Source organism: Lampetra planeri, chromosome 30 (assembly GCF_965212315.1).
Source record: "Lampetra planeri chromosome 30, kcLamPlan1.2.h2, whole genome shotgun sequence".
Taxonomy (NCBI): Eukaryota; Metazoa; Chordata; class Hyperoartia; order Petromyzontiformes; family Petromyzontidae; genus Lampetra; species Lampetra planeri.
The window spans coordinates 1,506,427-1,534,278 of NC_136136.1; the positions used below are offsets into that span (position 1 = coordinate 1,506,427).

General features: G+C 47.2%; 1 protein-coding gene across 1 annotated transcript in view; it reads left to right on the forward strand.

Annotated features, from left to right (window-relative positions):
• The first annotated feature begins 11,446 nt into the window (after positions 1 to 11,446).
• The window catches only part of LOC144728729 (kinesin-like protein KIF26B), a 43,081-nt gene continuing 26,675 nt past the window's right edge, over positions 11,447 to 27,852 (forward strand). The window contains exons 1-4 of the mRNA XM_078608337.1: positions 11,447 to 11,505; positions 12,763 to 12,955; positions 20,813 to 21,022; positions 27,486 to 27,579. Of these exons, the coding sequence (XP_078464463.1) occupies positions 11,447 to 11,505; positions 12,763 to 12,955; positions 20,813 to 21,022; positions 27,486 to 27,579 (556 nt within the window). The remainder of the gene's footprint in view (positions 11,506 to 12,762; positions 12,956 to 20,812; positions 21,023 to 27,485; positions 27,580 to 27,852) is intronic.

A 27,852-nucleotide genomic window follows, 5' to 3' on the forward strand; every position in this document is an offset into this window, starting at 1 on the left:
AGCTAATATTTACATACTAACGGACAAGACAAACTCCATTTTTTCCCTTTTTCCTACTTATTTATCTTGGAAGGCCACACTGAGTTGTCTCACTTTGTTGAGTATTTTTATTTGAAGTAACTTTTCAGCCAATTAATGAGTTTATATGTGTGGAAGAATACCGGAGTGCCCAAAGAAAACTGAAGCGTGTGAGGGGGCAACGCTTCATCCCCATACAAATGGAAACAGATGACGATTAGTCCACTTGCTGTACCGCCTTCTCCTGGCGAGTCATGGTATGGAATGTTCATTCCCACGGGAAGGGAGTTTCACAACATTTGTGCAGTCCACGAACCCTCGACTAGTCACCACTGCGTACACCACCGGTGGGAGCTGGTACGTTGTTATCCACTGTTATATGTTTTTTTTCTGCTTGTTGACCCAGGAAAAGCCTAAGTCTCGTGACTTCTTTTCAGGAGGGTCCTGCCAAGTCGTTTTTTTTGTAGCGGGTGAGTGGGTGGGGGGGTTGGGGGGGCAATGATTGCTCTGCTATAATATCCTTATCGAGCAATTTCTATATCATTTCTAACATGACAAATGTGGAGCTGATGCCAGCACGTGACGGCCTGCACTTGCGAATGACATCGCGGGATCTTCACCGTTCACTGCGGAGTGCACGGTGCGGTATTTTAATGATTACTCGACCAGAGTGGCCGCTGGATTCGAACCGTGAGCCTCTGCAACAAGTGAAGAGCGCACTGCCCTGGTCCAATGTGTAAATAACAACTTAGACTATAACATTTACACAGACGGTCAGTGCTGTTTCTCCACATATTAAATACATTCTGCGGGGCAATTCTGGTCTGCTGAGCCAATAGGACTGTGACTAAAACATATTTTATTCGAATCTGGAGACAGCGGAGGTCTGTTTATAGATGTTGTTAGTCATTATTCTCCATAACAAAACATAATGAGGTTGTATACAAAATAGATGTTGTTTGCGCAGAAATTGCCTTGTGGATTTTAAGCAATGCTTTACAGCAATTAACAGATTTTAATTGTTCCCCCGTATCTTCATAAAACTGGCACTTTCAAGCAAGGACAACGCAATTCGTGAATTAATTAATATGAATAAGCCATTACTGTCAATTTATAGTTAATTTTAATATTGGGTTTAAAGTGAGTTTTTATCTAATTGATTGTCAAGATATATATACAGTACTGTAGTGTTAACACGTGCAAAAATACACCTTTAGGCACACGACAATGTAGCCATCATACGTATAATATCCTTCCACTGGTAGCTCATTTCCAGAAAGGGCAGCGCTGTATTTCACATTTAATTTGAACATTTTCTTTGGCAAGTCTTGTCAAGCTGGCCTGTAGCTGACAACACAGAACCTAGTGGTCCATTTTGAGGTGTTCTTCTTTTTGTTCCAAACAAAGCATTGCGTTTTTTTCTCAAGTGTAACTGCCGTCGTGGCTTTAATTGGCCATCTGAGAGGCACATTTTCCAGAACTGCAGCAATTACTCGAAAGTCACGGAATAAAAAACTTGCATTGGTAAGGTAAAAAAAAGCCTAACTCATTTAAATGTCGTGATTTACAACAACTAAAACCACAATGTGCGGCCTGTAATAACATATGTAAAATAGTAACATTTAGCACACTGCTTTTGCAAACCAGAGATCGCTGTTTCAATCTTCTGGCACGGCTGTTAAAACAATGCACCCAGCGGCATACGACGGTAGATCACAGTCGAACGCTCAGGTCGCGTGTGGTGGGGTGAAGTGTGGGCATTCCCTGCCAACGGGGAGATCCTTCCACGAGCAGTGGCGTGAGTTAGCAATGAAAAGAGCTGGGCCTTGACCATCTTCACCAAACGGTAAACATTGCCCACGCCTGCACCGGCCAAAACGTCCAATCAAAGACGTGAAAGTTTGTCCACGCTGGTTTTTCCCATCAACGATTCGTATTTTGTCGCAGGACGTTCTTTGTTTGTTTGTTTGACGACTGCGTTGCGTTACATCCGTCCGTCCGCGTCGCCACGGTTTGATCCGCCGCACGCTGGGCCGTCGCCAACGGAGTGCCCCGGAATTCGGTTCGAACGTGGAGCACAACGCACGCGCGTTATCTCGCTTGCTTGTGTCATAAAAACAAACGTACATCGATTCGTTATTGCTGCCGAGCGACCGTTCCGTAGCCGAAGCTCGCCAGGGAAGTGCGACTACGGACGCAGGTGTGTTCGGTGTCGAGGTCGTTCGTGCTCAGCGGTTGGTCCTGAAAGCGCTGCTGCCAAGACCTGCCGCGTGGTGAATAGACGCGGGTGATAGGTCATACAGGGCAAGGCAGTCGACCCTCCTCCCGCGAGAAGAGATCTCGCACTTGACGCTTCGTACAATGACGATCTATTCACCGGCGTGAGTGGTCTAAATGCAGTTGGGGGGGGGGGAGGGGGGTGGGGGGAGTTTTCGGCCGCTTGACCGGTCCTTGGGACGACGCGTGTGTATGTGCGTGCGCGCGTGCATGCGTGCGTGCGTGTGTGTGCGCGCGCGTGCGTGCGCGTGCGTGTGTGCATGCGTGTGTGTGCGCGCGTGCATGCGCGTGTGCTCGCAAGCTCTCGCTGCTCGAGTGCGTCTATCGCGCCAGCGGGTGGTGGACGTGCGAGCGACCGGACTTTGCACACCGCCCGCCGGCTGCAGTGCCTGACCTTGCGCAAGGACTTCAAGTGGAACGCGCGGTCCGATGTCATAATTTAGCTTTTTTTATATTTTCCTTGACAGGTGGAACTGAAAGAGATAATTGAATAGAGGCTGCTACACCAGAGCATTTACATAAACGGAAAATTGGCCACATTTAGCGTGAAGGAATTTCTATCAGAGTGTGCGCTGCACGTACAAGATACGGTTAAGAATTAGTTCCGCGACATTATTTAAATCACCTTGTGATGCATTATGCATTTTTAGATTACAGACGTTGCGTTGTGTCCTTATATCAAGTTGCGCTCACCTTAACATTCGTGTGTGTTTTTGCCTTTGGTGAGCAGTGGCGCAGCATGTACTGGCGCTGCGCTACGAACCCGGAGACCCAATTTCGATTCCCGCACAGATTCAACACCAGTGACGATTATCTGAACTGGTCCCAGGGCTCAGGGTTCCGTGAGCTTGACACTACCACTGGGGAACAAAGGGAGGCCGGGCGTGGTGCTGGCCACACCATCGCTTCGTGTGCTGTACCGGCCTTCATGGGTCCTCGCAAAACAGGACTTGCTCAGACAGTCTGTGAAAGGCGATACGGTGGATCTGGGTCTTTGTGTGAGGTTGTATACTTTTTTCGGTCATAGAACCCAACATTTTTGTGTAATTGAGAAAATAATTGCATTTTGTCTGTTGAGGCTATACGGGGGATCTTTGTCTTTGCACATATGTTGGTCTTAATGAACGCTAATGGAAATCCACTGAGACGCAGTATGTCTTCACAGCCCCGGAGTCTAATCATTTATGCCTCTGCTGTTGCTAGAACACATAAATCACGTGTGGTCTTTTGAGACAAGCCGAATGCATGGGGATACCATACAATACTAAACGAGGGAATATAGTACAAATCTAAAGTGGTGTTCATTTTACGAACCCCAGAGAGTTTTTATGGGCTGAGTCAACCTCCAACGGGGGTTTGAACTCACAACTTGCCAATTGCGAGCCACTTGCGCTCCCGCTAGGTCACCCAGCCACATCATTGACAATCTTCGCGTAACCATGACAGTGATTTCCCTCTTACCTCTGCTTGACATCACGTGGCATAAAACTAAAAGTAATAGTCCTAGATGCGATGGTAAATATAACTGCAGTATATTTATATGCATAACTATTATTATACACGTGACAAATCAAAATCATATTTGCTTGCATGCAGCAGCTTGTTTACAATGCGCCGTGCAATATGTTTGTGTTTTTGTGGTCTATCTCTGTGTAATCGTCTACAATATACGATGGATTCATTCGCAGCCTCTTGAAATTAACTCGATGGTGACTCGGCAAATACAAATGCTGGGTTTTCTGTGCATTGCCCGTAACGTTCGTGATCAACATAGAAATGGCAGCTTGGGTCCACGACTATACATTATTGACGCAGCTCTTAACGACCTCACCAGATGGTGGCTCCTGAGCAAGGCCCGATTTGACCTTTCAGAACATTTAACTGCGAGCTTATTGAGAACCTTGCTGAGTATCATTGTGCAGCGCTCATCGTAAGATTACCCGTGTTTTTGAGTGCGCCGTACATTACGAATGTGACCAAGTGACGCTTGAGCATGAACAACTATCCAATTCAAGGGACTTCCCAAATGCACACAGCAACTGGCTACATTTCTCGCTTATAAAGGACAACACTAAGAAACAAATCATAATCCCTGCTGCATTACTATCGACCAATAATGACTGTCTCCTGTTGTGGATGTTTCCTGAGCTACTCTTTTGTAATAAAACTCACACTCCCCTAATGTGTTGGGCCACAGCATGTTCAACAGATGCTCACCGTGTGATGAAACGTAGTGGCTCATTATTATTATTCTAAAACTTTTAATTGCCTCTTTGCAGGTTCTGGTGCTTGGCATGTTTACGTGGAGAAAATAGCATAAGCCAATCTGCCTGTCATTTTCCGAGTGTTCGTATCAGGTGCACTCAGTGTTGTAGGTGCCCTAATTGACGGATCAGCGTTGTTTACACTTGACTACGGAATTGTTTTGCTCGGAGTATTGGGTCATATCTGGCCATGAGGTCCTCTGGGATTAAGGCCTCTTTATTTCTGCCTCGCAAATAGGAAGCCCTGAATGTGTGCTGTGCAGGTTGTATTTGATGTAAAAATAAAACAATTCCGACACTCGCGTATAATTTAGCAGCTTGTTAAAGAGTGATGTTGGTAATTTAATGAGCGTTGTGAGTCCTAGCGATAATTCAAATCCAACACGTATGTAAACTGTGAAAAAAAAACCCATCGCAACAGGAAACATGATTGCAGGATGGAAATGGAGAGGTATATACGCACACAAAGATGTGCTCACATATAGAAGGAAATAACAACTCCCATCAGGCCATTCATGGATGTAATGTGGTCATGACATTTGCATGTACAATGTACGAATGTATGTTGAACTTCTTTCGCACCTTACGTAGCCAGCCGTGCTAATCAGAGGTGATGGGGAAGGACAACAAACTAAACAAAGCAGTTCTGAAGAAATTCGTTTTCCTGTCCACATTTTCCAACTCTTGATATAAACGAAAATAAAACTGTACTGCCAAATACTCTTAGGTTTCTTCGGTAAAGTCACGTAGGTAAAAATAAATAATAAAAATAATAAAAATAATAATATAAATAAAATAATAATCACGACGTTTCGGGCGCAACACAAGCGACCGTCATCAGGTGGGACAACCACAGCAAGAAACAAATGCTGAAGTGGTCTGGACAAGGCTGAGAGCATTGGAGAAGTGACGTGGTTATCACTTGGCATGCGTGCAATGCATTGATGGGAGTTGTGCCTTCCTGCCATTTGTGAGCTATTCTATGTGTTGTTAAATTATGAGGAGTGGTGGCACAGTGGTTGGCGCATTGCGCTTCAATCCCATCTACCCGAGTTCGATTTCTGCTCACGGCCACCAACACCAGTGACATCAAATATCTGAAGCGGTCCGGAGCCTCCCCTAGGTCAACTCGGCCTCAAATGAGTGCCTGAAGTGGTATCTACACGAAAAAAAATCAGCAAATGGGGAGACAAAGGGGGCCAGGTGCGGTGCTGGCCACCCACCCCCTCGTGTGACGTGCCGGCCTTCATAGGTGCTCGTTAACAGCACTTGCCCCAACAATTTGTTAAGGCTACACGGGGTATTTGTATTTGTTATTTGTGTCTGTGTTGTTGAGTTTAAGACCTTTAGCTCTGCAGTGCGTTTTTTGGGACCCGACCTGCAAAATTCTCAGCTGCCTCTGGAGGACAGCTACAATGACCTGACATATTTAGTTGTTTTCATATCCTGTTCATTTACATATTTCGGCAATATTTTTTTTTTCAATTTACAGCACTTGCATTAATTCTGCTCAGAGCTCTGCTCATTTGTTGCAAAAAGGCTGCAATTTAATTTCTTCATTCTCCATTGACGCACTCATTTCAGGGCATCTCATTCGCTTCTGCAGTCCTGCAAAAGCTCAACGGTAAATTTGAGGTCTCTCTATATCATCATCGCAATTTTACCGTCTTAATAGAGTGTTGACAGCGTGTTTTAGCCCTACTTAAAATGTGTCTCCCTTCCACAGTCAAGTCATTAGTTTATGCTGCGCATAAACGCGTGCGTGCGTGCGTGTGTAACATATCGTCGAATTAGGTAATGGGATCTCATGTTCCTGTAAAGGAGCGTGGTGTTCGTGCCGCAATGGTGCAAAATATCGCATCGTCCAATGGTTAGGAGTCGAGGCAAAGCTTCAGCTGTGCCTTCTCTTACTCGTAACCATTACTGGCAGAAGGACCTCCACTCGAGGGAGCTCTAGAGAACCCTTCTTTAGAGGATTTTCTTATTTGTTTGTATATCATGCTCACATATTTGAAACGTCTTGCCTGGTTCTGTGTCTGTTTTGTTTCTTCTTAAAACGTTTCCATCGCAACCACAATTTCACGTCTCATCTCATATATTCTACAAAGTCAAGTCGAGTTCATTTGTTTCACCTGGTGAGATATACCGTAGGGGTAGATATATTGGTGCATATAGATTATTAAGCTCTTGATCAACGTTATCCAACCGCTTGTATAATAATCAATGTTTTTGAATTCATGTTTATTCTATGTAAAGGGGTCTCTTGAGGCACTCCCATTTACCACAATGTAAACATATATATTGATTATATAAGCAAATCTCTACACTGATTCGTGACTCGTAATTACATTTCTTAAGGGGTGAATTAATTCCCCCCATTACATGAGACCATACGTTTAATAATAGTTATTTTTTAATGTAAATATTTCACCTGGATAATCTCTCAAGTTGGAACATCCTTTTTGCAAATGCCCGGGGTGTCATTTGCCGTACATATAGCAACAACAACAACCGCCATTCGCCACTAAGTGGCGGTGACGTCACCACGACGCTTGTGCCAGGCCATGTGCACCTGAGGCCACGTGAAGTGTACATATAGCAAGCACATATCGACATACATACAAAACTTAGACCAACAGAAGCATAAAGCAAGGCCAGAAGGTGACATCGTTCCAAAAAAAACATGAAGAAGAAGGCATATGTTTGGTTTGGGGACGTCTGAAAAGAATGGAGACCAACAAACGTGGCCTTGCATTGCCATGTGGAACGAGCGCAAAGTGTAGGAGGCTGTCGATCGACGCAAGACGAGAGAAACGTGGCCCTACGGGAAGTGATTGTCACGACCGGAGAACTGAAGGAGCGCAAGAGCCCGTCCAAGTCTCATTGTCGGCTGCTTTGAGACGACTGACGGAGGAGTGAGAGAGACGGATAGAGCTCGGGTTTTACAGCCTTTGTCGGTGCTCCCTGAAAGCCCCGATGTCCCTGTTGTAGAATTGATGCCCTTTGGGGCTGAGCTCTGCTTAATGGGAGTGTCAGCAGTGCAGTGGCTACAGGTCAACTGTTTTTAACTGCTCCGTCTACAACGCGCGTGCTGGTTAGCTTCGCCGTACGCCCTTCCCAGAGCCAGCCTCTGACTGTACGTGTGAATACATTTCAGTGGAAGTATCCAAGCAGCAAAAACAACAAAATGTCTTTCCCAGTGGCACCATCCGAGCCAATGCAGTGCGGGACCCTCAAGTTTCCTTGCCGAGCCGGAACAATACCAGATTCAGATGCCAAAACGACGATGCACTCACGTCTGACTCTGGCTGGGGGCCGAGCAGGGTTATGTGCGGGTGTAATGACGAGTCCCACTGCATGTGATGCCAGTCGGGACACCGTGATGAGACCGCGTCATTTACATGCAATTCGACTCGTTCATTGCGCAGCAGTAGGGTTCACTAGTTTCACCGTTGCAAAAGAGGCTATGTTTCTCAATGCGATTGTTTCATCTCCTGGTCAAATAACGGGCACGACAAGCTCGTGAGTAGGTTGAGTGTAGGTGGATTACCCGCGGCTTGTTAGAACCTGTGTTGGAAAACAACTTGCAGGGCCGTGGGGTAGAGTGAGTCGGACTTGGCCCGTTAGCTTGGAGTTTGAGAGACTCGTTCTTGTATGCATGGGTTGTCTCCAGGCACTCCGGTGTCTTCCCGCTTGCGGACACATTTGAGCAGTGTGCGAAGCCAACGAACAAGCAGGAGCACCCTGAGAATGAGACTCGGCAATGTTTTTCCGTGGTAAAGGATTGCAGCGCGGGCTGGCTGCCGCAGTGCGCACGTCGCGCAGTCATTCAGACCGTGACAGAGCGAGACACTTTTACAATATCACCGCCGCTTGCCCGTTCTTCAATCTTCTTCCCCTCCCCCTCAACCACACCGCTCCCGGTCGTCGCCCCCCGACCGAGGTAGGGCAGCGAGCCCGGACACCACCCAAACCGTCCGATCCCTCATTTTGAGGCTGTGTATTGCGCCCAGTTTGCCAGACGTTATTCTGCCATTCCCCCCCGCCCCCTATTTTTGAAATCTACTTTCCATTCTGGGTTCTTGAATAACAATATATATTTTTTTATGAATAAATTCTCTGCCGCCGTCTTGAGCTCAGAGTTGCGAGGAGCCACAGCCGGGCATGCAGGGAAAAACAGCCAGATCTGTCTTCCACGGCGCGCCTCCAGCATCCGTACATTCGCTGCCGGCACAATCCTTCAGGCGATTGATCGCGTGGAGCCGTGCGCACCATCGCTTGAGAGAAGACGGACAAAACGCGCGTCGAGCGAGATGGATGCCCGGCGGCGATTGCGGTGGCGTTGTGATGACGACGACGACCCTGAGATTTTTTGGACCGAGGTGTGCCGACAGGCGTGCGTCAGGGCTCGAAATGAAGGGCACGAGGAAGCGCCGTATCCTAGGCGGTTATGGGGCACGTAACGGCCGTCATTCATCTCGTCCCCACGTCGCTCCCTTTGAAGCGTGCGGCAACATCCTGGAAGTTTGGAATCCGCCTGCTTTGAGGTTAAGTGGGATGACAGTATAAAAAAGTACAAATAATGTTGGCTGTCCATGCACGGATTTCGCGCATGCGTAAGATACGGAGATTTAAACAGGCAATTGGAGTTGCGCAAGCTGTGTGCATGTCAGTCCAGCAAATTCACAAGGAATTTGTGTATTTTGCAGTTAAGTGGACTTAAGTAAGAAGAGGCTTAACTTATACAGTACTCGAATATGCTTACAAAGCATTCAGGCATTTCGTAATTCCCTACAATATCATAAATAAAACAATGTTACCACCTTAACACATATTTATAAACGTTTCGAAACGAATGCAACTTTGTGAAATAGAATTTTTTTAAATTGGGCATCGAATACTCTGGGGAGAAAAATAATTCCGTAAAATCTCAAATTATTTTCCAAAAAATCGTGCAGTGTTTAAAAATAATGGGATGTCTTCTAAGATTTTCTCGGAAATAAAAACGTGTTTATTACTTCGTTTTAAAGTTGGGTAATGGTTTCGATCAACCGAGCGAGACTCCCCATTACATCTGACAGTCATGTAGCGTGTTAACAATATCAATAAGACCGCAACCATTACAAGACAATTATGCCTTCCTTAAATAAACTAAACTGCAGAGATTTGTTTTCATGGTTGCAAAAAGTTAAAGGTACAGCCCTGCACATTGTCTTTGCTCACGCCACGACTGGCGGAAGGTCCTCCACTCCGCGGAGCTCTAAAGAACGCCTCTGTAAACAGTGCAGGGAGGGGGGCAGGGGTCAAGTTTTGACAGATTTTTGCGTACCTACTCAATGGATGGCCCCTAAAGCTTCTCTGGTCATTTTTTTAACAACCCCCTCCCCTTTCCTCTCCCGTGTTTTCGTTGCGCAAGTCAGACGCCTAACTTAGCGGCACCTCCTCGTAGGCGAGAGGCACGGACGAGTGTCAATCTTGGCAAGCCAACTGGGCTCCCCTCCCTCCCTCCCTCTCTCTCCGCCCCACCCCCGACAGGTCAGGACAACAAAGGCACGGCGAGCCGTGTTTCCTTTTGCGAGACCTGACCCCGTGCGGCCGAGTGCCATTGTCAGCTCGCCATCGTTTCGCCAACCGTTGGGCCATGATGGGGCGCAGCGCGTCTGTGCGGAGTGTGTCGCCTGCCCCGTTTGTCTCCCCAGCGTGTGCGGAAGCCGCGTGCGTGGCGTGCGTGCGGGCAAGGCAGCTGTTGACAGTTATTCATGAGTCGCAAGGACACTTGGAATGAGTAGTTTCGCTTGCAATGAGGTTGTTCGCCATAGGCTTGGGCAAACGCTTGGACATGGCAGGAGGTACGAAGAGAAAACTCGTGTGTGGCATCTGTACATAGTTCGGTGAGGCTCCCGGAGAGCTGGAGTTGGTGCAGAACCTCGACACTATTTCTCAATAAACCGAATTGTTGTTTTTTGGACGTTCTAAATTAAGGGGCGTCCGTTTGGAAAAATGCAAAGCTTTTGGGGGGTCCCATCTGTATCATCTCTCTCAGTGACTGCCCCCTCAATGATGGTTATTGCCGCACAACTCTCAACTGACAACTGCTTCTTGAAGCTTTTACAATTTGAATGCTTATGCTCACTTATTTGTTCAATACAGCTTCCAAACATGTTCTGTTTGTGTATTGTGCAATGCCTTTTATGGAGCAAACCTCATTTCAGTGATGGTAAAATGGTTCTCCGGGTTTATGGCCTTCTGTGTTTCTTTCTTTCTTTCTCCCTGCGAAGGTTAAAAATTCGAACGCCACCATTGTTGTGCTGCGTAGGAGATTCGCGAGAGCAGACGCAACGTTGGGATTCAGGCGCAGTTTCCAGTCCACAGTGAAACTCTATAAAAGGTTAACATCCATTATTAAAAAAATTGTAATGAGGCAGCAGTTTGCTATTGGGTCGATGGAACTGCGCGCGCGTGCGTGCACTCGGTATGCAGGGTGAACATCATTTTGTCGTGCGGGTTTTGTCGCACTCGTCCTCCTCCACGTGCCCGCCACGTCGCGTCGAGACTCGAGACTCGAGAGAGCGAGAGAGAGAGAGAGAGAGTCCCAGGTGTTCGCCAGCGTCTCGGTTGTGATTCTCGCGAATGGTTCCGTCGCGGGCTGCTGGAGGTAACTCAAGCTTTTCGGCCTTGGCAAACAGTCCATCTTGAGGAAGGGGAATAACGTGGCCGACGTTTCAACAGCGCAGTTGAAGCCGCCGTCTTAATTACGTCAACGACAACAAAACTCGACACGTTCGTCAATAGCGCACCGTTGCATTAAAAGAGAAAAAGGTGTTGCAATAGGGGACGTTTTGGGCAACCGCCGTGCTTCACAGGACACATTGCCCAGAGAGAAGGCCATGCACCTGGAGGCGTTTTACCTCTCTGGCCAATGCCTCTCGCAGGGCTGCCAGGGATGGTGGTGGGCACCTTCATAGGGGAAGCCTTCATCCAGCAGTGGATTGGGCATGGTTGGTGATGATGATGATGACATTGTCACAATTATTATTGGTGGTAAACACAGCTCGTCACCACCGCTTCTGCACGGTTTACTCCTCATCCACATCACCCTGAACAAGCATCTCATGCCGCTCCGTGCAGAGTTTACTCAACGCCAAGAGCAAATCTGTAAAACTGAATATAATTTGCCTTGCTGTGTGGCTACCAAGCGTGCCGGCTTCACGGGCATCGTCTTCGAGTTTATTGGAACACTAAAACACAACGCTAAAAAAACAACGGAGTGGAAAATAACTTTTTATCGCCGGGATCTTTGACAGCAGAGACCCCGTGACACATCGATCAGACCCTAGCAAAAAATGCACAGGTGCCTTGTTGCAGATCACCTCCGATCAGCACGGTTGGCCGATGTAAGATGCGAAACAAGTTCAACATACACATAGATGCAGATCTCTGCTTTATTCACCTGAGAAGTGATTGTAAAGAAAAATAATTGAGTGAAAAAAATAAGTGGCGTTTGAATGTTTCATTTCAGCAGTGTGCATAATTTAAGTTAAACAAATGATAGTCTTTTTTCAGATGGTGCCATGGGAAATTTGTCAGCAATATCAATGGGTACATCCACAGTGAGTTGATTGACAGCTTGTGTGTGGTGGGGTAAAGTGTGGGATGTCTGGACAGTGTGAAAGAGTAGGCCAAATTACCCTCTATAGGAGCTCTCCAGAGCTGCACATTTATTCTTCTATATTTTTCAACAAGACCTTGGAAAAGTTTTTGAACATTCTTTAATTGCATGTCGAAAAGTAAAGTAAATTCATGAAACAAGAGATGGTGGCTGACAAGATGAGCATACAAAAGAAGCAGAAAAGATCAAATCGACTGTCATTAAGTTTACATTCAAAATTGTGTCGGTGCACAGAATGTAATGAATTTGACACCATAAATTGTGATCGGCCATTCTATTTATCTTTCATTATTGTGTCCCTGGTTCTCTCTTTTTTATTGTACACATCGGTCTCTCTGTCTGTATCGATGTTCACCCACTCGTCTCGTCCTCTGCGACTGTACATCCACTTGCTCTCTTTCTGCCAACCAATTCCACCCATCCATCTACCCATCTCTGCCTCCCCACCCCTATGTCTGTGCGTCTCCCTCTCTGTTCACCTCTCGGTCTCGCCTTCAGCTGCCGTCGCCGTCTCACGTCGTCTCGCTCTTGCAGGGCGGCACAGAAGCTGAGCTTGACGGGCCGCATGATGAAACGGAAGCAGCGCGCGGCCCCCCCTCACGCCCCGGCGGAGCCTCCCCCGAGCCCCGGCAGCTTCGCGTGGGCCCTGCGGTCCGCGGCGCCCCCCGTGCCACCCTGCCTCCTGCGTGCCGCGGGGAAGGCCCGCGACAACCCGGGCGCCGGCAAGGTGAGCAATGGAATTGACTGGACGCACGTGAATGCTCCGGCATCATGCGGTGCCGTGAAAATTCAGCATCGTAAGCGGCAATGCAGTAGAATCCAGCCTGTGGTCATCCGCGCCGCAGTGCCGACAGGCCAGCCTGTGACCACGTCGCTGGAACTGTGCCCGATCTCGCGAGCTAAGCAGGTACACGGCCTGCACGAAGGCATGTCCGGGCGATCTCGATGCCAACGGGTTCTTATCGGCGGCTGCGGAGCTACGTGTTGGGAAGCAGAGGGCACTGCAGAAACATCAACTGTTCAAGTGCCCTTCTGTGCTCCGTTGTTTCATCTGCCCACCTTCGCCAACCCGCACTTACCAGCATGGTGAAGCATGGTCACGTGATACATACCCCACAACCGGCAGTGGATTGACAAAGGGCTGTACACGTACACGTCAACGGGTTCGCCTTCACGCAGCAGACTCGTGCTAAGCTTGATCTCTCCGTCTATCGCACAACATCTGGTACTGATGCAGTACCGCGTAGGTGATGAGTGATGGCCATGGCAGACGGGTGAGGTGACAGTGACTCAGGTGGGATTAGTGCCAGCCAGGAGACTTACAAGAAATAAAATATGGATGGTGTGCAGCGACTCTGAGAGGGGCTTATTTTATTTTTTTCTCTTCTCCCTGTTCCGTGAGTTTTAGTTCTCGAAACACAACCGGATTGACCGAGTGCGCCATTAAAATGAGTTATCGCATCGATTGCCACAATACTTTTAGCAGATCCAAATCTCACTGAGGAATATGTTTTGAAAGAGAGACTCGTTGCACCTATACTACATAATGAGCCTTTCGTGTTTATTTCATAAATGTGTGCAAACATTTAAATGTGAGATTTTGTCGATGACGGTATTGTTGTTGCTATCAGCCTGCAACGTTGTCCAACTCTCTCATCGTGGCAGTGAGACCGCAGGGTCTCTAGCTGGATGGTGGTGGCTATGCACGCCTTTAATCCAGCACTGGAGGTAAGGTTCGGTGGACCACACAAACGCGTGAAACTCTCATTCCCGTGGGCATAAAGGAGGTGCCATACCCTGACTCGCCAGGAAAAGGCAGTACAGCGAATGTGTAGCCTCATATCCATCTGTCCAACTTGTATGGGAGAGTGTTGTCCCCTCGTGAGTGTGGGTTTTCTCCGGGCGCTCCAGTTACCTCCCGCGTGGATAAATGCAGAGCACGGTTGGCACCTCCGATTATCACGGTTGGCTAACGTACGGCGCGAAAGAAGTTCAACATTAATAGTGATTCTGATTCTGATTCCGACAAACGGCTGCCTACTTCCTGCTTGTCTGTGCTTCTTCGTGCCCCCGACTCGTTCTCTCCCTTGGAGAGTCAGCGATTACTGCCCGGTGCGTCGCGAGTGAAAATAATTGTCATTATTATTATTATTATTGAACATCAATTTCACAGCATATGGCAAACTTTGGTAAAGCCCAACTACATTTCCCCATTTAGCTGCTGAGATCCGCGTAGAACCCTCTAACCACTTTACTCTCCAGCCACCTGGAAAACTCATTAGGATTGTGTTCAAATCTTGTCACCTTCAAATTTACAACATTAAATATGTTAGCACTTAACTGCAGAATGATCACATGTGCAAGCAGATTAACCGCCAGTCTTTATTTTCTCTAATATGTCCTTAATTACCCTGTTAAAGATTCCCAATTTTTATTACTTTCCAGGTCATTAACACTGGGTGGACGTGTTTGTTTTCCAAATTTATTTGAGTATCCTATGAGTTTGCTTTGCTGGGGAATTGAGTCGCTTCCACATTTATTGCCAGTCGCAATTCCCATGATGGTGGTGGTGGTATGCTGGAACGTTATATCAACGTGTGTGCCGTCCGAAGCTGGGATGTTAATCCCGCTGCTGCGCTCGCTGCTTCTCTGAAGATGCAATTTGCTTCCATTGCGTTCACCAGTTTAGATCTTAATGCCAACCTCATGGTCAACGGCTCCCTGGAGAAGAGGACTTAGGGCCTAACATTTATTTGCTGCCAGTGCGCCTTCAGCTAATAATTAAAAAAAATCTCGCAGCAAAATCTACGCCCTGTAAGACAAATCCAACATTCATAGAAGATTCTCATTAATTGCATCGTTTTAGCAAGCTGTGAATGCATTATGAGGAAAAGCAATGCCAACTTCCATTTAATAAAACTGAACAATATGCAGAAGCGTCCAATTATGTTTTTATCAAAACATGATCGTGTGCAACAGTCCGCACACTGGATCTGCAAAGCAGAGACCGCCGGTTAAATCTCACGGCGTGGAAGTTGAAACTGTGAGCAAGTGGTTTTAAAGTCCACCCCACCCCTGCCTCTGTCCACCCACCAGTATAATTGTGTTCACCACGGTTCGTCGATCAGCAGGTCGCTTCTGGTAGGGTAAAGTTTGGGTCCTCGCACCTCTTCCAAGGCGTCTAGACAGCGTGGAAAATGAGACCAAAACACCCTCTGGAGGTGCTCTCTAGAGCTCCCAGCTCCCTGTAGTGGGAGGCCTTCCTCCAGCAGTGGCGTGACCAAGCAACTTGCAGGGCTGCACCTTTACCCCTTCCCCCCCCATCCCCCCCAAAATGAAATTGCTGTAAAATGTCACTCGTAGGTTGAACTATCCCTATGCGGTATTCAAACACGAGGAGCCAAAGAAGCAGCCGCGCTCCGTTTCCGCGTGTTCCTCTGTCCTAGCGAAAGGTAACGTAAACACTTGCGTGGGATAGGAACGGCGCGATGTTTTCTCAGCTTGTTTGCGAGTCACCTGCAGCTGTATTTTCTTATTACGTGTATATATATGTTTTATATCCCGGCTGCTTCTATATAGCACGTGTTCCCAGACAGTGCCATGTCTGGCCGCTAAAGTGCGCACCTTTCATCCGGTGCCAAGAGCCCCCCAACCCATGCCCCCCCCTACCCCACCCCCTACGTCCTCTCTACAACATCCGGAAATTGGGGAGGGCGCTTACAGCCGTGTGAAGTTGAGGGCTTCTTTCATCGAAGTTGCCGAGCCAAGGGCCGCTATAACCTGGCAGCAGCATCGCGCCACGGCAATCGTAGTACACGTACACTGACTAGGATGTGGAGAAACGTGGAGGTTTTGTTTACCGTTCACATTGTCATCGCTATGCTTTGAGGTCTCTTTCTCGCTGAGTTTGAAGAGCAATAATAATATGCCTTTATCGAGGATGTTTAACCATGAGATAGTTTCCATTGACGTGAATAATATTATTATGTTGGCTTTAGAATGCATGTAATTTTAAATAATATTGATGTATATTATTGCACTATGAAATTAGTAACCCGAGTTCGATTCCCAGCCATGGCCAATATGAATGGTGAGTGACCGTCAGAACCGGTCCTGGGCCCACCTCTTTCACAAGCCTGTGTCGGCAATCATGCCTACATGATGAAGCGTAATACATAATCCCATTAATCCTGAAGTGGATTGTTTACTATTGTAATATGTGAGCATTATTTTATTTATATATACCGTACGTGAGTATTAATCTACATGTTTCATTTCCTGGGTGACGGGACCATTCAACTTACATTATGGGGTCAATAAAATATGTACCATTTGTCAGTAATGGTCCTATGGACAGGCTGTCATCTACCATAAGAATATTGAATGTATATCTCTGGCTTAGGCTGGCCACTTGAGATAAGTATTGCCGCTTTGCAGGGAGACATTTGTTGTTTTGGGATGTAATCATGATGATGACGACGCCATTCACACGGTAAATACATGGTTTGGCAAGTCCATGTAAACACATACTGTCGTGAAAACAATCACGTCGTGTATTTTTGGCAGCAAGAGAAGCAATTACTGCGTTATTGTAGATTTTTGTTTTTAACTTTAAACAAATTGCAGGAAACTTGACAAGGATATGAGTAATCCCATTATCTTTTGTACAACAGGAGCCGCGCTGCTTTAGAGAGAAGCACGCTTGAATTTTGGGTCGAGAAATGGTGGAATCCTTTGCCCAAGCACTGTCTGCCACAGATCCTCGGCTGCTTGAAATGAGCCCTGTAAAGGTTTCGCCGATCCACACTCGTGAGAAACATTCAATATCAGCCCAACAGCCGGAGGGCAATCTGAAGAATTGAAGTCTGATGCCGACTAAGATCCTGAAATGTGACAGCTCCCAGTTGCATTATCTCTGATGCTTGATGTGACATTTTTGTGGGTTTCTTCTTCTTCTTCCTACTTTGCCTTTTTTAAATATATATAAAGTGTAACATGCAGGCTTTGGAAAATAAATCATTCTGCCTTTTCTTTAAATCCTTATTGAAATTTTTAAAACGCTGACTCTAAATTAAAGGGGCCCTTTTACAAAGCCTGCCTATGAGCTGGATTTTCCCCCTTTGTCGATGGTTTTGATTGAATTTTTTTGTACTGAATTGCAATGCAAATGCATTTCTGGCCTCTCTGTGAAAATATCTTGACAAAAATTGTGGCTGACTTAATAAAAAATGGTAGCATTTAATAAAATGATTATGCAAATGAAGGATTATATGGACAGTGATACATTAATGCAATTTCATAGCTGGCAATTAAGCATTTATATTGCATAATTACAATTTTAATTGTGATTAGGAAATGCCATTTGATGGGGGTGAAGAAATGTCATGTTATCCATCAGTAAAATAGCCCTCCACATATAAATAACTGGACCAACACATTTTTGCTTTGGTTTCGCATACACGCAGAGGGAATTCGGAAAAACTAAATCTGATTGTCATACAACCAACAAATGTACAACATTATGCATCGACACCAATCGTGATGCGATTTGCTGCATACTTGCAATTCCTCTTTCTTTAAAATATTTTGACTGTTACTCATAGCCAAATAAATATCATCCCCCAAATTATGATGTCTGAGATTGAAAGAACACGTGGGAGTGTGTGAGTGGACACCATGTGGACTGTAGCTTTGGCCAGTGTGAAAACGTTGTCCACAGGAAATATTCACATATAGCAGTGCGTCATGAGTACAAATACAAAGACAAAGACCCCCCTCTATTGCTTACACAGGTGGTTGGGGAAAGCGCTGTTAGCATCTCCAACTTCTTTAGGGTTCTCCAAATATATTTTTGCCCGTTGCTATATTCGTCTGTCTGTCCCTCTCTCTCTCTCTCGTCATGTCTGTGTCTCTATGCCTGTCACTCTTCCTATATGAGAAATGTTTCGTCACTCTTCATTTGTCCATCCCTTAATACCTCAATGTCCATCTATGTCTGTGTCTCTATAAGTTCGTTGAATCAATCTCTCTCGATGCGTTTTCTCTTTGTTGTCTCGATTCGTGCCTGTGTTTTTGTGACTTTCCAAGCCGACTCCGCCTTGAAAACTCGCTTCGGTGCGTAAACATTAGCGCTGGGGAGACAAAGGCAGCCACACCACCCCCTGTGCCAAGTCGGCCTTAACAGGTTCTCGCTAGAAGCGAGACCAGTCTGGACGCCCGTTCGTGGAACCACCGTCTTTGCCTGTTCAAATCTCTCTCCGTATTCCCGTGTCTGCCTCTTGCCATGACTCTCTAGGACCCTTGGTTATCCTGTCTGCTGTGGGCTCTGCTTGGATAGTTTTGACTGTGGGTCATGTGTGATCGCGTAAAAGGAAACAGAGGCTTTCCCCTCATACCCTGCAATTTGCATACTTCTCCCAGAGATGCCGGAGAGTTGGGTTTCAGCTGGGGCAGCGGCTGCCACCACAGATTATTTTGCTGTGTTTCTTGATTCATGGACAAAAGGTTGAACATTCCTCTCTGAATTTACTCACTATTGGTGACTGAGATGCACTTGCGATCTGAAAGCGGTAAATAAATAGCTATTTTTTTTACTTTAAAGCCAATAAATTACTTAATTAATTCTACCTTGTTTGTCATTATCCCAAGGGGTAAATGCTACTTTGGCTTCTCCATAATGGCACGGATTTCACAAATTGGACGTTTTCCATAATGCATTGACAATAGCGTTATCTCTTTTTATTGGGGCAGATTTAGCGGCAACACCCCCTCCTATTGCGGCTGTTTATTCTTCACACACTCACAAGGGCCACCACCCTCCTCATTTCTAATTCTTTTTATCTCATTGAGCTCTCTCTCTCTCTCATTACAGCTTTGCAGCTCCGCTCCCCCATGCCCCTGGCTTCTCCTGCTCTTGTCCATCACTCTCTCGCACTCCCTCTCATTCGCTCTCTCGCAAACCACGCTCCGTCTCCGCAATCCCTCCCAGCCATCCTTACCGACTTGGCCTCCTCCTTCCCGCGTGAGGGTGCTGTGGTAGCCAGATGTTAACTCCCTTGCCTGGTATGCAGGAGTTTGTGGGTTCGATCCCGGCCTCTGACGCCTGTATATTTGGAGTTTGCGTGTCTCTCTTCCCGTGGTCATGTGGATTTTTCTCTGGGTCCTCGGGTTTTTCCCTTCACATTTAGAAACATGCGTTTAGAGAATTTGGCTGCTATACATTTCCACGTGATAAGCCACTTGGTTGAGCTATCACTTGTGGCCAGGTCGCTTCTGAGAAAGAGCCACGGCAGCTCAGTGGGCCTCACCTGGTGAAATAAAAAAAAAAATTCAGTTTAGTGTTACAGAGGAAGTCCCAAGAGCCTCCCTGTCCATCTGCTGCCCGTTTGAGAGCAAAACGATCGTAATAATGGGATGTGCCGGCAGCCAATGCACGCAACGCAATGCTGCCCGCTCAAGTTAATGGGGCCCAACACTGTCTGTTGTCGAGAGGTCACCTTGAGTCAAAGGGATACGCATACGTATAAAGCTTTAGCCAATCTCCCACGTTATATTGCATTACCATTATCTGCTAGCTTGAGCTTTTATGTTTTCAAACCGTCGCCCTGTCAAAATAGATCAATTTGAGCTTTATTAAGGTTGGGATGTTACGCCGGTGTTCTGAAGATAGATTCGACTGGAATATCCATTTAGCCCGCATCAAAATGAGTTTGAATTAAGTGCTAGGCAGAGAGAGGGCTAGATGTGTGCGTGTGTGCATGTCCGTGTGGGTTGGTGGTTGGGTGGAAAGGTGGTGCATTGCATTGACATTCTGTGTCTCTCACAGCGAAGTGCATGTTTGCCATTAGGGTCACCTTGGCCTGAAATGGGTTTGCAATGCTTGCACATGTCAGCTTGTCTTGAAATGAGTGAGTGATGCTTCTAAGGAGAGGGGGTCAAGGTGGCCTTCTGGTAGTGGCTAAAATAATGGCAAAAGGAATAGAATTAAATGACAAGTTGAATAATTGATCGGCAGGCCCGCACTCATGTGGTGAAGTAAAGTCTCTTTCAAGACGTTCTAACCACCACGTACATTTGGCTCTGCATTTAATTTGATTAAATTACAGCACTGGGAATGAAAATATCTGTCTCAATGTCGTGCGACCGATATTGCTGACATATGCAGAACAGATGCGGCAGTGTTGTCCTCTGCTTTGTGGAACGGGGATGACTGGAAGTAATTTTAGAGGTAGCACTACAGTATCCGCTTCCATCGGCCACTCTTTCACATGGAGGGGTTTGCACTGCTCTGCAAGATATTCGAGTGGAGCCTTCATCTCATCACACAACACCGATAGTTCAATTTAGAAACACGCGTTAAGAGTATTTGGCTGCTACAAAGTTACACGTGATGATAAGCCACTTCGTTGAACTATCATTTGTGGCCAGGCCACTTGTGAAAAAGAGCTGTATAGCTCAGTGGGCCTTACCTGGTAAAATACAAATAGTTTAGTTAATAAATTGGGTATTAATAACCGTAACTTTGATCAGGTAAATCAAAACGTATCATATTTGTGCCGTGGCCCGACGTGTCGTGCGGTGGCAGGTGAAGGTGATGCTGCGCGTGTGTCCGGCTCGCCGCGACGCCTCCGGCTCGGCGGCGCTCAAGGTGGACCCGCGGAGGAAGCAGGTCACGCTCTACGACCCCGCCGCCGCGGCAGGGGCCAGCTCCCAGAATGCCGCGCTCCGCCGTGCCGGGGTGGCGGTGCCAAAAATCTTCCCCTTCGACGCCGTCTTCTCCCAGGATGCATCGCAGGCGAGAAACCGATTTGCGCGCGCCGACGGAATGTAAACAAGTCGTATGGCGCGGCCGCGTTGGCAGTGGCGCACGAGCACAAATGAGTAAACGCTGTATTTTTAAAGGAAAACTAAAATACATGTGATGCAGCTCTGCCTGTCGCCTGATGAGGCTAGTTGTAATTACCGGCAAAATGTCCTACTCAACTTGTACATGTTGTAGGTTTACTCTCCAACTAACCGGAGTGCTGAACTCGTAACGAATTGGCATGTTTAGTTTACGTGATAAATCTTACTAATTGGCTGTGTTGGGCGGTGGCGGGTTGAACGAAACATTTATATTTACCCGATCTAACCCAAAAAATCTCTATTATGAAAAATATATAATATGCAACATGTCAGGCAAGGGCACTTTCCTATAACACATATATTGCCCAGTATAATGTTAGTTATTGTTTAAAATCGTCACATAAATTTTTGTCATACTTGCTCGTAGTAATTGCGAGTGAAATAATTTATGATTTTCGATGGATATAGAAGGGTTCGTGTAAACGCTGCAGGCACTGGAGCGGTGCTGAATTCACGACAACAGATTTGGTCCTTGGATCAAATCGTGATCTTGAATCGAGACAATTCATCTAATAGAGAGGGATGCCATTTACTGGAGGCCTCGCGAAAAGGATGTACCTTGGCAGGAAGTGATGGATGCATGGGTGGCGGAGTTATTATTATAACTAATATACATTGCGCGTCGTGGTTTATGGCGTCATTGCTTGTTTATGGACACACAGCCAGGTACCGACTTGCCTTGCGCTCATCTACCCTCACCCACAATCCGCACGAATCCTCTGACCCCAATTTAATAAAAAAACAACTCGCATGGATACGCTCGGTGGCTTTAAAATGTGGCCCCCGACTTTTAAAAAAATGGCTCGTGCAGTGGTGGTAAGAGACAGAGAGAGACGTAGCAAGGAAACACGCCCAGCCATTGTGTATTGCTGGGTGGAGACTCATCGTGGTTGTTGGGGGGGAGAAAAAAACGTGTTGAACAGTGGCAGCCACTTTGGTTTGTGAGTCCCTGTGTGCAATGAGAGATGCACGCGAGTCTCAGGAAACCAGAGGTGATTGGAGCAAAGCTGCACATCTGAGACGTTGATTCAAGTCAAATATAATTTGTGTTTACTTTGGTCAGAACGCAAAGAGAGGCAGGACTGTCTCATTTGCAATAGTGACGTGGGGATAAAACTGAAGCGCCACACAGATAGGTCATCAACCTAATTGTTGTATTCTCCGATGCAGGCTTACCTCATAGTGCTGTAAGTGGGTGTCTCATACACATTATATCTTCATCATCCACCAGCCATTAGTTATATCTTGATGCATTTGCGCAAATGGCAGCGGAAGGAGGACGGATGTTACGTGAGATCACAAAATAGATAAGGAGACTGATATGTTCCCTTCACATGTCTGTCCCTCCACATAAAAGTAGATTATAAACGCATGGCCTATACATTGAGCAGCATTTACCCAATACAAGCAAAGTCTCGGCTGGTTTTGACGTATACTGTCTCATGAGCGTTGCTTGACTCATTGCTGTTGAGCTCGCAGATGTAATAGGCAAGAACCCTCTCTTGTAAGACATGGGTCCAAGTTCGACGCACAACTATAAGATGGATAACACAAAGTAATCATTAGCGCCGTTGCGGACAATATAAATAACGTGTAATTTGAGGACGCTTGTGTTGTTTCCCATGAGCACTGTTGGATAGAGCTTGTGAAGCCACGCCACGAGGCTAATGCTGGCGATCTGTGGCACAATCTGAGAGTAACAACCGAGTGGCACCACGAAAGAGGGAAGAGCGCCTCAGAGGACGCCCACCACGGAGATGGAACGATGGAGATCAGCTCCGGCGCAAGCGCTGGGCGGATCGGATAGCGGCGACCAATGCAGAGGAGGCCTTCACCCAGCATTGGATTGATCTTGGCCGCTGATCGTGATGAACGTGGGGCCTATCTGAGAGCACCAGATGTTGTAGGTTTGGGAAGGGCAGATGTTTGCCACAGCAATGGATTCTTGAATCTGTCTGTGTGGACGTACGAACATAATTCAGAAAGAGGAAAAGTTCAACAAATATAGTCACGTGCAGTTTTACTCTTGCAAACCAACATCCCTACAACAAAGATCCCCACACAGCCTCTACCAGGCTCAGAGGGAACGTGTTGTTAGCGGGGAACTATGAAGGCCGGCACGGCGTACAAGGGCGGTAGTGTGACACACACCATGCCCGGGCACCTTCATCTCCACCAGTCACTTATTTATGGCTGAGTCGACTTAGGGAAGGCCCAGGAAACGTTCAGATTTTCGCCACTGACGTTAGCTGTGGCTGGGAAATCGATGTCACTTGCCGGCTTGTTGCACCGTGCGCTAACCACTACGCCACCACTCCACCCACGCTTGTATCCACACACACTCTCATCTATGTGGAGCCTCGTTTGCAGAAGAACACACCCGGCATCAGAGTCGCCTGCGGTGCGAGAGAGTGATGCATTGTACCTGGCCTGCATTACAGAGGCGCGGTAGTTTCCGTGAAAATCGTTAACCCGGTGGCTGCAAGCCACAGTCAGAAGCATCCCGTGTAGCAGCCGGAGGAGCCTATTAGCCACTGTGGGATCGTGGGCAGCGATGGCTCAGCAACCTAAACCTGTCTCAGCCACGTAAATACGGCTTGCGCACTCTCCATTCCGACCTGAGGAGGGTTTTAGGGCGGCACGTTTAATAGCTTGGGCAAAGCTACTGCAGGATGGATTCCCAAGCCCGGCAGCAGAAGGAAAAAAAATAGCGGGATAAATTGCCTGTGACGAATCTTGGTACGAAATATACTGCTTTTGCCAGCATTAACCCTTCCCGCTACGATGTGTAAACCTGGACTGTGGCCGTCACCGGTGTACAAAGCAAGCTCGTGTGCATCCTGAAGGGGTCGTTTGAGCCGACGTTTTCACATCATTTGTAGGGACAAACGCTCTCGCTCGTTTCGTCGTACGAGTTCACGTGATATTGTAGATTAGCAATGTGGAAAAGCGGGAAGTTGCCGTTCCTTAATTGCATTTCATCAGCGTAGTTAGGGATTCGCATGAGGAGGGTGTTAACGGGTTCTCTTCTTTAGCGAGCCATATCCGGTTGAGGGAATTGCTCAGTTTTACGGTATGATGGTGCAGGCTTGGAGGCAAATAAGTCTACTTTATATTCATGCCACAGTCAGAAGAATTTGTGGCTTTGGCATTGGCAAGTAATTCTGCTGAATAATGGGAAGGAGGTTTTTTATTTTATATGACACAGTCTCCTTTTGGAATATTGCCTGCAGCATTAAAACAGTCTCCTTATTTGTGATTAACATTTTTACTCTGTATTGTTTTATCCTCGGGCATCTCCATATGCACTGCCTCAGCAATTGTGCTTAATTGCTAAGTTGTATACGTACGAGCATGACAAGTGTGTCCGTGTGCCTCGTACATTACTGGATGTGGTCAAAACATTTTTCTAACGATTGCCTAACTGAAACTCCACCTACGAAACGTTATGCACGTTTTGAGGCCCCCATCCCTATTCACTGGCTGCCTTGCCGTATCGATGATGACATCGGTGAGGATAGCGGCGATTCGTCGCTTGCTTAGCGTGCCAGTGCTACCCCGATTCAGTGAAGACTTGCAGAGACATCCATAGACTCGCATAGAGTCCCATAGACTCCCAGTATTGGCTGTCCATCGAATCACCAATGATCTCAGTAAAAATATGCCCCATGTTTGGCATGCTGGTGCAAGGCATCACCAATTCAGTGAAGACAAAGAGTCCATAGACTCGCATAGACTCGCACAGACACCCGTAGACTCACAGCATTGGCTGTCCTTCCTATCAGGGTTAACTTCAGTAAAGATTCGTTCCATTATTGGCAGGCCGGTGCGAGACTCATACCATTTGATTTAAAACAAAATATGTCTGCAGGTCACTGTGGGTAGGCGACCATTGCCACTGTACGTGCACTCGTGCATGTAATTACTGTTGTAACGGATATGGAAAGATCATAAAACGTTGAGTTTAATAGTGTAAATCCAATGCCTTCGACATTTTTGAATTTTGACTGCTTAAATGTAAACACGTTTTGAATTGCAGTACATTAATACATGCATGTTGGTAGCAGTGGGGGGAGTGGTGGCGCAGTGCTTAGCATGCTGTGCTGAAATCCAGTGAATTGAGTTTGATTTCTAGCCATGGCGAGCGACATCCGAATGCATCCTGGGCATCCGTCCACACGCCACCCCCTTCACAAATCTGCACCGCTGACCAGCGTGTTGAAGTATGATTTTTTAAAAAACACCACTACAGTTGATTGACAAAGAGCTGTAAATGATTACTGTTGTTGATCAAGGCACAACGTCTGAAACAAATTATTTGTATGACAGCCATTTTCCTATTACGGTGCGAGTAATAGCTATACAATGACCGACACTGTTAGTATATTTTCAAAAACAGGATTGAATGGATAGCACTCTGGCTAAGCAATCATGTACAGTAGTTGGTCAGCGTTGTCTAGCCAGGCGTATCACCTGCTTTGATGCAAAGACCAGCGCTTTGATTCTAATAAGCCGAGTTTTATATCAATCCGAAAAAATACTCTTCGCGAAACCAGAGTACATCTGACGCGCACATGAAGAGTTCGGCTTAACCGTGCGGTTAAATCTTAGATTCGTTCATGAATTGCGAAGCCAGGCCTCCGTGATTACAAACGGCAATTGCTCAAAATCTTACATTTCACAACAATTCCATTTGCGCTCGCCAACGCGCGACGCAGGACGGATAAAAACGCATTGGAAATGTATGGCTTAATATCCACTTCACAGGATGATGATGATGATGATGCCATGCCACCCCCTCCCACCTGGGATTATGTTAGTGCGTCACAGCCTCGCGAAGCCAGAATGGAATTTTGAACTCCGGCGTGGGGCTCCTGAGGGTTGACTCGGAGGGGGAGCGCCACTCCTCCTCAGAGCCAAGCCGCCTCCAATTCTCTCAATGCCCAATTCCGGCCCAGGCTTCCGAGCGGCACAAGCGATCGCGGTGACCAACACCCCCTACCCCCCACCACGCTATCCCATCTGTCTTGTTACAATAAATACTGCACAACGGTCTCCGCCGGAGCAGGCCGTTCCTCTGCCAGTGCCATTGCTACATTAACCACCCGTAATACGTGTTCAATCTCTCGCCGTTTTAAGCAGGCCGCAGGCAACACGAATGCTTCCGTGCATCCCCATTGTTTGACAGCAGCGAGGGAATGCTCGCGTCTTGTCCGTGCCACCGCCCGGCTTTTGCGTTGCGGGGACAAACCAACCCTGCCGGGCGATCGCGCTCCAAACGGCAGCGCGATTCGGAAGTCGAATTTGTCTGTGGGCCTCCTGCGACCGTCTGAGTTCCTCCGACGGTCACAACCATCGTATGGCCAAGGTGGCTCGGTGGGAGAAGGAGTGGCTCGGAAGGTTCTTTGGTGGTTGAGGTGGTCGGGGTGGTTAACTCTGGTGGGGGTAGCGAGATTATAGCTCGTGGGCAGGTCAAAAGCAGTTACCCTGTGGACAGACACACCCCCGTCATAGGAATGTGGAATTTCCACCACTCGCTCACGGCCGCAACAAAGGGGTTGAGCGCCACCGCAATGTTAAGTTGAGGAGGAAATCACTTTGGCTGTTTGCTCCGACGTCCGCCGCTGTTGCAATCGGGTCTAGACGCGAGGAGGACTTGTCTCCCCGGCTCGTGGGGACGTTTCTCACAGCGCTGCCGGCTTCACGAGCACCAGCGTGCGTCTTCAGAGCCCATCTATTTTAGCCGATTGCTGTGTGCTTCTTCGTAGATGATTTTCATGATATTTTGCCCATGTCAAATGCTGTGGGTGTAATTAAATCTAATCTTATATTTATAGAGCGCCTTTACTCAAGGCACTTGACTTGGTTTAATAAACGGTGACCGAGTGGAATGATTTAGATGGCAGGGGCATGTAAAGAGGGGTTCTTGGGGATCATGAAAGGGTTGGCAGGGGACGGGAAGGCGTGGAGGGGTGAGGGGAGGGAAGAGGAAGAGAATGGGTGATAGAGAAGAGGTAAGCATTGATTAAATCAATAAAAATCCATTCAAATGCTTCACTACACATGCATTGCATTCTGGATGCAAGATACATTTATTTAAACGTTTTGTACGTTACATGTAATGTGATCATATGACCGGCGTAGTCACCACAAGGCCTGACCAGCAATGGTGAAGTATGGTCAAACAACCACCATGACCAACACGTCGTGGGAAGACCATGCTGCAGCGAGTGGAAAATCTGTATTGTCATGCATTATATTATCACTGTTCATTATACTATTGGCTGTACGTTGCACACACACACACACGTGCATTGAATGCCCTCTATTGTGTTGCTTGTTGTGCCCTATAGGCGGAGGTGTGCGCTGGCGCGGTGCCGGAGATCATCCAGTCGGTGGTGAACGGAGCCGATGGATGCATCTTCTGCTTTGGAAACGCCAAACTCGGTACCGGGAGGAAGAGGCACATTCGGGAGGGCAGAGTCATTTATGCGAGCGTGCCTTTCGACACTCACTCCCGTTATCCTGCTATTCGCGTGAGCGAGAACCCACCGGTTTGGTTATTTGAGATGAACGACCTGGCACGTGTCATCCGCACACGCGGTGAACATGCAACGTCGGGCCAACGTCTGTCGACTTTTTCCTCAACGTTGAACCGACGTCAACCAACGGTTGGCCCAATGTTGCAATGCTTACTGGGTAATTGAGGGTTGGTGTCAA